Source organism: Indicator indicator, chromosome 7, assembly GCF_027791375.1.
Source record: "Indicator indicator isolate 239-I01 chromosome 7, UM_Iind_1.1, whole genome shotgun sequence".
NCBI lineage: Eukaryota > Metazoa > Chordata > Aves > Piciformes > Indicatoridae > Indicator > Indicator indicator.
The window spans coordinates 10,145,664-10,158,545 of NC_072016.1; the positions used below are offsets into that span (position 1 = coordinate 10,145,664).

At 36.6% G+C, this 12,882-nt stretch overlaps 1 protein-coding gene across 1 annotated transcript in view; it reads left to right on the forward strand.

The window, feature by feature from the left end:
- The window catches only part of CFAP43 (cilia and flagella associated protein 43), a 49,964-nt gene that overhangs the window by 21,288 nt on the left and 15,794 nt on the right, over positions 1-12,882 (forward strand). Inside the window, exons 9-22 of the mRNA XM_054382339.1 lie at positions 858-937; positions 1,616-1,747; positions 2,494-2,610; positions 3,716-3,796; positions 4,598-4,746; positions 5,854-5,957; positions 6,574-6,714; positions 7,224-7,393; positions 8,015-8,167; positions 8,605-8,735; positions 9,411-9,558; positions 10,130-10,243; positions 11,522-11,599; positions 12,738-12,863. Coding sequence (XP_054238314.1) covers positions 858-937; positions 1,616-1,747; positions 2,494-2,610; positions 3,716-3,796; positions 4,598-4,746; positions 5,854-5,957; positions 6,574-6,714; positions 7,224-7,393; positions 8,015-8,167; positions 8,605-8,735; positions 9,411-9,558; positions 10,130-10,243; positions 11,522-11,599; positions 12,738-12,863 — 1,724 coding nt within the window. The remainder of the gene's footprint in view (positions 1-857; positions 938-1,615; positions 1,748-2,493; positions 2,611-3,715; positions 3,797-4,597; positions 4,747-5,853; positions 5,958-6,573; positions 6,715-7,223; positions 7,394-8,014; positions 8,168-8,604; positions 8,736-9,410; positions 9,559-10,129; positions 10,244-11,521; positions 11,600-12,737; positions 12,864-12,882) is intronic.

Here is a 12,882-nt window from a genome sequence, read left to right on the forward strand (position 1 = left end):
TCTAATTTAAATTGGAATAACTGATGCTAGAACAGGTTCCCTACTTTTTAGTTTTAGTAACTTTTTTTTTAGAACTGCAATCACTTGTAATTTAGTTGAGTTAGGATTCAGGAGTTTGTTTCAATTACTTTGTTCAGGGCTGTACAGTACAAAAAAGATGTTCACATAATGGATGAAGTTCAGCACAGGGACACAAAGATTATTGCAGAGTCCAAGTACACGACATACAAAGATAAGCAAAGAGAACTATGTTTTGTTCAGCCTGGGGTAAAGGAAATAGGAGATTTTGCTATTGCTTCAGCTGCCTAATGAAAGGTTACAGAGAAGATGGAACCAGACAGGGAAAGGACACAGTCTGAATCAACAGAAATTATGGGTAGATACTGGGAAAAAAAACTACTCTGACTGTGAAGGTAGTTAGCCATTGGGCCAGGCTGCCCAGAAAGGCTATGGATTTTCTATTCCTGCGTATATTCAGACCTCAGCTGAGTGTGACTCTGGAACACATGATCTAGTTTGGAAATTGGTCTTGAGTTTGAAGTTGGCTCTGTGCTATGCAGTAGATCAGAGGACTTCTGACATAAATGACTCTGATTCTGTTATTGACAATATTCTGTTATTTATTTACAAAATCAAATGATTTCTCAAATTAATTTCTAGATCATCAGACCACAGTATTACTGTCACTCCAAATTATGTATACCAACCTTCTCTTTCGTTATCACAGTGAAAAAAGGCAAGAGAGTAGCCCCTGGAGCCTGTTTACTAACAAATTGTAAATCATCCCAGATTTGAAGTTGAGCCACATCGTTGCAATAAACTAAGTTTGTTATTTTATGTTGGTTTTGTTGTCTCAGGTGGCAAACCAAAGGATCTGCAAAAACCTGGTTTATTTTCCATGGCATTTTATGACAAAGGACTGTATGCAGCTGGAAGTGTAAGGCATCCTTTATGCTTTCAACTTACTGTGTGCAAATCAAAGAAGATTGAAATATAGTGTATTTGCAAAGCTCACTGCAAAGACAAGAGTTGGAAAAAATGTGGAGGGTTTCAGAACTATAAAGGTTCTCTCTGGTGTTGTATATATATTCTTTGTTTGTTGTTTAAGACAAGACGAGATTTTTGTAGTCAAAAAAGCAACAAAAGAGGACAATCCTATTTTTAACAAAAGACAAGTATTCTGGAGGTACAGAAAAGAAAGATGGACAAAGAATACGAAGGGAGAGAAAATGGCCAAAAGATTTTTGTGCAAAATCTAACTCAATATTTAACCCGTACTGTCAATGCCATTGTACATTACTGTTAAGTATAAAAATATAAAAGTATAAAAATGCAATATGAAATGTTGAGTATTAACTGATGAGCAAGACTGTTGTTATCAAACATGGATTGTTACTAAAGCTTGTATTAGAGAAAACCATTGTTCAGTAGATTTATTAGCCAGGATAAGAGTCATCTCAATTTAAACATACTAAAGGCAAATAAGACTGTTGTAATGGGGTACAATTAAACACTGTTACTTTAGAGGTTTTCGGAAGTTCTTGCAGTTCAGTTTGCTAGACTGGGCTAGGATAAATGACCTAGACTTCATGTGGATTTGTACTTTTCTGCACAGGAGGGGATTTTATTATTTTATCACATCAAAGGTCAGCAGTATGAGATGAAAGTCTGTGCTGATATATTACAACCTATATCCAGCCTCATATTCTCTCCTGATTATACTGTACTTCTGCTTGTCACTGACCAGGTATAGTATTTGAAAGAATAGTATTACCTAATGATACATTCCTGTGATCCTATATGTGTATGCTGATACTGTTAGTGTGAAATGTCTATGATGTAATCACAAAAGTGAATAAATTATATCAGAGGTATACTTAGTCCATCTTGTATTTTTAATGAAAGATTGGAAAGACTTTTAATGAAGCACAGCACGATTTTCTCCTACAGATAGCATATTATAAAGTACCTAATGCTGAGCTTTTCTAACAGAAATATATTGTGTGTACAGTGGAGGAAAATGTTCAGGGTCTTCGGTGTGCCCAGGTCATATGGGACCTGCTGAGGATGAGCATGTGTCTGCACAGTAAGTAAAGTGTGGCAGCAGACCTAGTGCAGCTGTGCAGTAGAGTTCTGCACATATATGTGAATTTGTCTGGGAGCCTAGTCCAAGATATTTTTTTTTTTTACCAGCCTAGTCTTACACAAGGATACAAATCTTCAAATTCCATCTGTTTTTTAGACCTTTAATCATTTAAATGGACATGGGGTTGTGTGTGTATATCAGTCAGAAGGTTCTGTGTTAAAACCAGCAGTGCGATAGTAATTTTGAACTGCATTCTACTAGGTAATTTTTACTTCAGTTTAGAGTCAAATACAAAACTTTAAAGATAGTGAAGCTCAGGAAAATTGGTATTTTTTGTTGAAGTCATCAAAAGCTTTTAATAAAAAGTTTCATATCCCAGTGATGGATTATTTATCTTTGTTTGTCAGGGGACAGTCTACACTTACAAACCTGCCCACGGTGGAGAAGCTGTCAAACTCTTGGACACATGCAGCAGTTGTTTTCTGGCAGCTGATTTTCTTACACCAGGGAACAAGTACTGTGTAGTAAGAAATGGTTTTCTTTCTTATGTATAATAGTGGCAGTTCTCAGGTAACCAGATAATACTGCTAAGACATGAAATCAAAAGCTTTGCAGAGATTGGCACTGTTCTGTTGTTTGTTACAGATGTGTAATGTCTCAGTAAGGAAGTAAATGGCATTAATTCAGGTATGGTCTATGAAAGGATCAGAACTTGCCTTAGAATGCAGGGTGAATAATTCGGATTGCTAAAATGTCATACTGGTTCTGCTATTGGTTTTTGTGGCTCACTATTGTTTAGGAATGTGGCTGAGCAAAAGCTGAATTTCAGTCAGATTATAGATGTTCAAACAAGAAATCCCTGCTTATCTTTTCAACCTTCAGCACAAATTGGAACAGCCTGAGAGATGCCTCTGTCCTGGGCCCAGGGACTAAGAAGGTCTTATTCATGGATCTGTTCACTCTGAGAAATGCCTTGCCTTCCTCCTGTGTTTTTGACTCTGGCAAGATAGATATTTTAGCCAGCAAGTCTCTTTAATCTCCAGCCATGAATTCTTCAAGTAGCCAGCCTAGGAACCCTGGGGTCTTTATCAGTTAAGTTTGCTGAATCTGTTTCTTGTGACAACACATTTGACCTGATTTTGAATGAGTAATGTGAGAGTTGACTGATCTCCACCTGTAGTTTACTGTGGAGTTACCAAACAACTTCCTGGGTATAAGAAGAACTCAATCACCATTATGATAAGGCATCATTTTTTGTGTGCAAAAACAAGACCTGCCTTTAAGCACTTTCCTACGCACAGAAAAATTTAAACAGGTGTTTCTATTGCTGGCTGAATGGTGGGACTGCCAACATTGATCAAGCTTACATGTTTTGCCCTAGGTTGTCCTATTTTGCTTATAGACTATTCCTGGAGTTACAGCAATTAACAAAAATTATTAAATTATTTCCTGGGCAGGTGTACCTGGGAGCAACTCGAGACAGTTCTGTGCAAAACTCTTGATCTAGTAACCATTGATCTACTATGCTCAGATATTAGTTGAATTTATAATCTATAGGAGATCACTAGTCACTTCCAGACTATTTGATTACTTCACCCTCTTTTGACTGTGTTTTCCTCTGTTCAACAGTCTGTAACAATTTCAGGTGAAGTACAAGTTTGGTTTGTGAAAGACGGAACTTGCCTCAGCAAGCTAAATCTTGATATTGAGGTATGTGTGACCAGGAGCATATAGAGAGACTGTCAGGTATAATTTTCTTTAATATTGTTCAATCACAGGATAACATTCCACAGATTTGGATCAACCAGTGGTTAGGAAAGCGTAGTAATGTCTTTGAGGAACCCATGAAAGACATTTGAATAAATACTATCTTGAAGAATGTTTCCTTGACCTGGTCATGTATTTAGCTTGACTATAAGGCAGAGGAAACGTTTCAACCTAGTGTCCTAGCGATGTGTCTTTAAGCACATATTTGTAAATAACAATTACATTTTTATGATATTGCTTTATTAAATTTTTGCTTTAATGTGTCACGACTGAAAGAAAGGTTTCAAGTGTGTAAAACCAAAATGCCTTGACTTATATGAAAACCAATTTATAAGAACTGAGTTGATAAAAGTATTTCAAACTGTTAATGCTTTGTCCTGATTTAAGATGCATTCACATCCTGAAGCCTGATATAGGAAAAAAATCCCTTTCTATAGCAGTAGTATACATAATAGTGCAGTCACTGTTTTATATAGGCAGAACTTTCACTTAAAATCTGTTACATGAATATAACATTGAGGTATTTTTTTCTTTCTGAGGAGTGAAGAATTAGCTTTTGGTATGTAGATACAGAGCATAGATAAAATTCCTATGATGTCTTTGTTAAAAAAATATCTAGATAAATCACTTGGCATTTCTTCAAAATTTAAGGACTTGTAAATAGCAAAATAAATTGTATGCTAACATATAGCATAATATATAAAAATATATGCAACTGTTAAGTATCTTTTACATCTCAACTAGGCAACTGCTATGGTTTGCTGTCCCTCCTCCAACAGTGTTGCTGTAGGAACCAAAAAAGGTCAAATCTATTTCCTTGATGTTACCCAAGCTGAAGCTCCACGGGTTGTTCACAGAATTTTTCTTTCCACATTTTCAGTGCTGTCTTTGCAGTAAGTATGTAGTAAAAAGGGCAGAAATCTTGCCAATTTGTTGCTCAAGTAAGATTGTTAGTTTAACTAAGAAATTGACATTTTAATTCTAAAAATGATGAAGTAACATCTTTAGCTTTTCCCAACATATTCTGAATTACTTGCAAAAGGAGTAGTAGTGAGATTTACATGGGAGAAATACATAAGCTTGTATTTCAAAGTTTAACCAAGCACTGAAGATACTGATATGTGAGATGCTTCCTGGCAGGTCACCATATGCAGTAATTATCATAGAATCAGAATGCTAGGGATTGGATCCAGAGATCATCAAGTCCAACCCCCCTGCAAAGCAGGGCAGGTCGCACACAATTCCATATATCTGAATTTAAAGGGTTATTTCTCACTGAATATAAATTTGAGCTTTAGTGTAGTTAAGTTGGGGCCTTTTGATCATCCCTTCTTATGTGGTGGATTTCTGTTACTATTTTACTATATTATTATTTTACTGTATTATTTTACTATTTTACTATATTATTCATTTGCTTAAAGTTCTGGGATTTAACAGTCCTCTTGTAATTAGCTCTAGTTATCTAAAAGGCTTTTTTGGTTTGTTTGTGTTTTCAAGTATTGAAAAATCTGAGAGTATTTTACTTCGACTTTATAATACACCCACAATGGGTTTTGAAATGTTAAACTTTCATAGAAATCTGCCTGGTTTTTGGAGGCTCAGATGTAATCTCCTTTTTAGTTACCTAAGATAAAGCATTAAAAATAGATACAAAAAGCAACTTACTCAAAGTCAAATCAATGCAAACACAGACATGTCTGTTCAAACTAATTTTAAAATCTGCATAGTAGTTTTCATTTTTTAAAAGTGAGCTTCAAAGAAAGGTTTAATAAAATTATTTAAAGAGCTATGATGTGTCATTAGCCTCACCAGCCACTCAACTACACATTTCACTCATAGCACTGGGCTTTATAAGAGGCCCTAAACCTGTAAACCTAGAAACTGAAATTTCAGTTGTGTTTATGCCCTCAGTGAAGTCATCAGTTATGGGAGAGGAATTGTTTCATGATTTTTATTGACTATATTGAACTGTCTTTCACTTGGATTTATATTTCACCTAGTTATGATCAGAGTGGCCAGTTCCTCATTGCTAGAGCTGCAGAAGGACATATCTTTATTCTAGATCCCCGGCCTTCAAAATTGTTCCAAGTCCTTGGATACATGGGTAATACAACATTAATTACATTGTGTTTTTACTTTTTTTTTTTTTTTTTTTAATTAGGACTAGACATATTTTTCCCACCTATTTCCCATGTATAAATCACAGGGAAGAGAACAGATTATCTGACCAGCTGATGGCAACTTCAGCACAAAAATAGTAGTGTTGGCAAAGAATTGTAGACCTTTCTGGCTCCCCATATGAGAATTTAGACTAAAAAAAAACTATAGATCATGATATCAATCTCCTATTACAAATGTCTACCCTACTCATCTTCTTAGAGGAGGGCTTTATCTGGCAGTTATCAACAGACGGCCTCAAAATCGATACAATTCAAGCTGGATGTAAACTCGGATTTGAATTTTTAATATGATAATAATAATACTCTGGTGTTTATCATTCTCAGCACCCAGTGCCTCAAGCTGAAGTTGTTTGCATGCAGCACTTTCTGAAACCAGGTTGTGGCTTGTCGGATGTTTTAATGCAAGTTCAAAACTGTGTGGTTAGGCTGAGATGTGTTCTGGACAGGGATCTTGTTTTGTGTCACATGATGATACCTTGGTAAAAAGAATGTTACTGTGCTTCAGTAATGATTTGCATTGGTGTTCCCTACATGCTTCAGTGTTGGCAGATGAAGTGCTGGATCTTTCTGTAGTTTCTGACCCCGAGAATGACTTAGTTGAAGTAATGGTACTTCTTAATGTAGCAGAGGTCCAGAGAGCAAGACTGGAAGTTTTTTTTCTATCTTCAGCACTCATAACAGGTAAGAATTGTATATATTATGTGATACTTTTCCAAGTCAAAAACATATTATTGGCACCCTGTAACACACATACACAAAACAGCCTAACAATCTTCATCCCTTTCTTCATCTCAGCTGTATGTTCTCTGAGGAGACCATTTCTCATACAGCAAGCTGTAGACATAGTCAACTTGATCATTTCAGCAGAAAGACTATGATATTTTGAGGGAAAGCCAAGGAAGGAAGGAAAGAAATAATTCACTTTCAGAATTACAAAGCCACCACTTAACTACTACTACTGCTACTACTACTACTACCAGTACTGGTTGTTATTATTATGACCACAATGTGAGCCACAAAGAGGCACAACCCACAGACTTAGCCTTAAGCTAAGTGCCTTAATTCCTGTCTCCTTGAAAACTCACATGCTGACTCCTTGCTGAGATTGGTTTTCATTACTTGGTAGGTGATGCACCTGCATTAGTGGTAGTGATGCTTCTTCCTCTTTGTTTCCTTTTTTAATCTTTTAGACAATGATAAGTATGTTACTGAACAGGGAATGCTCGATGCTAGTGCCATTAAAAGGGAGCAATATGATCTGGATTGCCCTTTGAGCTCAGCAGTCAGATTGAAGGATAACATTGTGTATGGATACTGTACCTGTGCACCTTTCATCTGTAAATACCACCTCTCTGAAGAGGTAATTCTCTTTATTTTGGGTGGTGGTTAAACAAGGCTGAAGATGAAGCAAATGTAGCAGGATATTATTGTAAAGAAAGCTTCTCTACATTAAAAATACCTACTCCATCCATAAACATCAACTGTCAGTGTCCTACCACCTGCTCTGAAACCTGGCAAAAGCAATATTGTTCTAATACAGAGGAAGCCAAATACTAGTTCTTAAAACTCATACAGCTTGCAGGCACTTCTCATGCAGCTTTGGTATTGGAGCTTTTGTGCAGTCTGCTGAGCGATCTGAATATCTACCTATTGAAGGAACTACCTTCTGAAGTTCATAGGTCTCCCTCAGTTTAAGAGTCATGTCAAGCAAGAAGGTGAATTCCAATGGTGGGCATTTCTACTTGGCAAGTCCTGTACTTTCTGAGCCAAGAAACTCCAGGCCCAAACGTGCTGAATACAGACTATTCTGAGAAGAGAAGCAAATTGGCAGCACAGCAATGGTATGCTGCTTCTTGAGCTCAGTAATCCAACATTTTAAATTGTAAGGCATGTGATAACCCACAAAGCTCTCATTAGGCTTCCCCAAATGGCATATATTTCTATCATCTGAACTCCTGCTAACATTTTGTTTGTTTGGCAGAATATGTTGGAAGACCCATCAGTATATTTATCAGAAAAGAGGACTCCTAGCAATCAGTCTGGATCAGGTTTCCTCTGTTTATCACCCAACAGCCGGTGGCTGGCATCAGCAGCAAAGGATGGTGTTTTGTCCATCTACCACACGTTTACTATGGTAGGTAGGCATCTGGGAACAGGCTTTGTTTGGTTTACATGAGAAAGGGGTGTGAAAGCTACTTTCCTTCACTGTAAGCTCTTCTTCAGATGAATATAAGGTGTGTTCCAGAAAATGTATGTTGAACATGAGCTGACACAATACAGTACAGCTGTTTTTAAAATGAATGTGTATATGATGATACAAACTACTTACTTTATTCTCCAGTAAATCTTAGGATAGCTTATTTTGCTACTTTTTATGTCCTGTAAAATCAATATACCACAAATCCGTCCCATTTGTAGTAAAAAAATCTTAAACTTACAAATCTTATTGGCTTATGCACTTTGTATCGACATTTTGGATTGACTTTGATCTAAAAAATAAGAAAGCATAATTTACAGATATTTTCCATTAGAAAAACACATTTGCTGATACTGCTTCTGTGACTTCTTTAGGATACACTTGCTCAAAAGCATTGTCACTCATATCAAGGAGGGGGAATCAGATCCATGGTATTTTCACTGGATGGCAACTTCATCCTCGTTAATGGCGAAAGTGATGGTGCCCTGGTGTGTCTGAAATGGAAGTATGTGTAACATTGGAGACTAGTATTAGTGGTGTAAATGTTTGTTCCTTTGCAGGCTCATTTTTGTATCTAGTTCTGATTCTAGACTTCCTTTTTTTAGTTTCAAAGTAAGGAGAAGAGTTGGATAGAAATAAAATCACTCTGCTTATCTTTAGTGGTGGTCTCCCTACCTCATGAAAAGTCTTGTACTTTGGGTTATGGTTGCACTACAAGATATAGGAGTGTCTTCTGATAAGTATTACCTATAGCAAGCTGCTTATCACTCAAACCATGTGGAAGGGTTTCTCTGGGGATGTAAGGGATATAATTTCACAAGATACTATTTTAACTCAGCTGTTATGAGATATCATGGCTTTAATGGGAATTCAACTGTGGCTGTTATCAGGTGTAAGAGACACTTGAAGCTACAGATTTTCTGTGGTATAAAAAAGGTCAGGTAGATGCACAGATTAAAGATGACTCCACCAGAGAGATATTTCTAATCCATTTTTAGAATTCCTAATTCTGCGGAAACCTCACTTAATTATGCAGTTCTAGAACTCAAACACTGTTTAATCATATATAAAAATACTGAATAGGAATGTTAAAACAATCATTGTGTTATGTAAAATATTTAATATTTCACCCTTTTCCATAATGCACAAAAAATACATCAGTTCCCTTTCTGTTTATTAGGAAGATAAAGAAAATTGAAGTTGAGGAAGCAGCTTTTCACTGGCAATCTCTTCTTGCTATACTGAACAAGTCTACTTCAAATGAAAATATTGTTTTAAAATCTATGGCAGAATTCACACCAGAATCACTTCCAGAAGCGAAATTTAAGGTGCTTTCTTTATTTTTATGGGGAACAGAAGTTTTATCATTATCTTAAAATTGCACTTGATAAAAACTGTCCTCAAAACAAACTCTTGATACTTTCGTAAAATACCCTTGAGGATAGGCTGAATATGCTTAATTATTAATTTGTGGGATATTATCATCAAAGATATTGAATGGTCATGGGAAGCTGATGTTCACATCTTCAATTTCACTAGGTTTCTTCAAGCACAGAACTCTTTGTGAAAGTCAGTTTCTCCTCATATGAAGTTATGTGTCATTGCCAGTGTGATGTTACTGCTATACAGAGTGTGTTACTAGTCATATATTCTTCTGCTGAGGTCAAGCCAAGTAGTGATTGCAGAGATTAATACAGGCAGCCTGTTTGAGTGAAAAGACTTTGCATGATAGGAAGAGTTTGAAAGATCAAATCTGGGGACCACTTAGAGAATAAAATTGCAACACTGGAATTTGGTGGTGGTAGTTTTGCTTTTAACATGAGTCCCTTTCTTATTTAATTTCTGTCTCTCTTGTTTTCTTTAAGTACCTGAGATGAATGTTTTTATCCTTAATTACAGGAGCCATCACTTCAATCTTCCAATGTAGAGGTGACAGAAGAAGATGGAAATGTCACCAGTTTGTATTCAGCCAGTACCAGTGACATGACATGGATTGGTCAGAAAATAAAGAAGGTGCTTTCATAAACAAGTGTTAATCAAAGACAGAATATTCAAAAGTCAGTAATTATTTGAGTTGCCAAATTCTATGCTGTAAAAGATTCTAGTTTCTAAAGCTTTTTTTTGTCCATTTGTACCTCTTTTCAAGTCAAGGTATAAACATATCAGAGAAAGTACCTAGCATAATAGGAGCTCTAACACAAAAAGACCACTTTTACCCAAGAAGTAAACTAAAAACAAATTCAAGTGAAATTAATTTGCTTCCTTTAGAAAAATAAAGACCTTTTTCTTGTAAATGTAAAAAGTTGCACTGAAGAGTATTATTAGAAATTAAGCAGGTGCTGTCTTCTTCCCAAGGCCAGAATAACAAATTCTACAGCACTGATAAATTAATACGCAACAATATGGCATTAATTACAAACCCCTTAAGGTTTTTCAGATTCAATTTGAGGAGAGTATGTTAGGTAACAAAGAGATTTTGATAAGTGAAAGTGCATCAAAGATCTGTCTACAGAGAGGGGATTTAGTGCTTTGTGTGCCTGGAAACTGCTATGTTAATGCTCTGGGGTCTCTCCTGGGATTTTTTGGAAAAATTCATGTGACTGTGCATATACACAGGTACTAGGTAACTGTTAGTGTCATCTAGGGACAAGTGATGAGAAGCAAAGGTTGAAGGCCAGCATTGTGGTCCTAGGTTGTTTTAAGCTGCTTATTAATGTCCTAAGAGACTTGCACCTGACTTGCAATGTCAGAATGATGCACTCCTTCCTTTCAATCAAAAGCCAGCATTCTTCCTAAAGTTGTAGACTTTAGAAAGCAAATTCCAGAGGTGCAGACTAACTGCAAATGTTTCCCTTAAGAGATTATTTGGCAAGACTGTAGGAGCAAAGAAAATTTAACAGTTTCAGAATGAGTAACAGATGTTAGCTTACTTATATCTTTAAATATCCCACTGGAAATGCTTAATGAAAAATCTAAGGGATACAAACCACTTAAATTCTGTCAGTAGGCTTTACACAGTTCAGTGTGTCTGTAATCATTGAATTTGTTATTACTTCTTTAATATTTTCTTTCTTTTAAGCTTTACTGCTGTACAACCATTTACAAAGTGACCTGGTTGTAATTTTTCTTCTCTTAAGCAATTCTAAGAATCATCCTATTGAATTAGGATTATGTCTGTTTCAGTTATTAATCCTTTTGTTATTGTTTTCTGTACAGATAACATTCCTTTAGATTGTTTCAATCTTTTCTTGTCTGTTTTTCTCTTGTGACAACTCAATTGTTGTATGTCAGGTCATGATAGAAGAGACTCAGAGGTTTGGTAACCAGAAGAAAGAGCTGGAAATGGGGATTAAAAAGCTACGTAAAACTGTGAGTTTCTTACATGGGTAATGACTCATCTCACCATTTTATTTACAAGTACATTTCCTTTATAGCTATCAGCTCTAATGTTCATTTACATTTTTGTCACAAACTCTGAGCAGACAGGTGATAAAAAGATGTGCTTCTTCAGGGATTATATGCTGAAACTGCCAGGAACTACTGTCAGGTTCTCCATTTCCTTTGCTCCGAATGAACGTTTTTACCACCCTTACACCTTGAGAAATCTATCCTCTCAACAAGCTAGTTTCTACCTAACAACCTTCCATAATAGAAGCTACTGTCCTGTCATCTTCCTTCTGTTTCCTTTCATAAAAAAACTGCTGTCTGCAAGAGGGTAAGGCAGAGGGTTGCCTAGAACAGTCTGCCCAGGACTTATGTCTAGCCAGATTTTGATTATCTCCAAGAATGGAGACTTCATAACCACTCTGGGCAGCCTGTTCCAGTATGTAGTCACTCTCACAGTAAAGAAGTTTTTTCCTGATGTTTCAGCAGAACCTCTTGTGTTTGTGCCCATTGCCTCTGGTGCTGTCACTGGGCACCACTGAAAAGAGTCTGTCTCTGTCCCTTTACCACCCTCCCCTCAGGTATTTATATACATTGATGAGTTTCTCCCCAAGCCATTTCTTTGTTAGGCTGAACAGTTCTAGTTCCCTCAGCCTTTCCTCATATGAGAGATGCTCAAATCCCATAATCACCTTCCTCGGACTCTCTCCAGTATGCCCATGTATCTCACCTCCCTCAACCTGCTAGCAACATTCCCAGTGCTGCCCAGGATGCTGTTAGCTTTCTTTGCTGCAAGGGCACATTGCTGTCTTATGTTCAGCTACATGTCCACCAGGGCCTCCAGCTATTTTTCTGCAAGGTTGTTTTCCAGTTCCTCAACACCTAGCATGTCTTGGTGCATGGGGCTGTTCCTACCCAGGTGCAGGATTTTGCAGTTCTCATTGCTGAATTATTAGACATAGGTAACAACTGGCACATTCTACCAATTACCACGAAGTTGTTAAAAGTGGAGGCAATTAAATTAAAATAAATTAAATTAAAATAATTTTCTCTGATATTAAATTCCTCAATTGACATTCATAATAACTTTTAATTCCTTATACTTATTTTTAAATACAAACAGATTCAGAAAATGATGCATGAAAATGAACAGGTGCCAGACATTGAGAAACTGGAGCAACAGGAGTTCAACCTGGATCTGGAAGAACAGGAAAGACTGCAGGCAGAGGCTGATCAAGAAGTGGCCAAGGTATGATAGAATTGGGGAC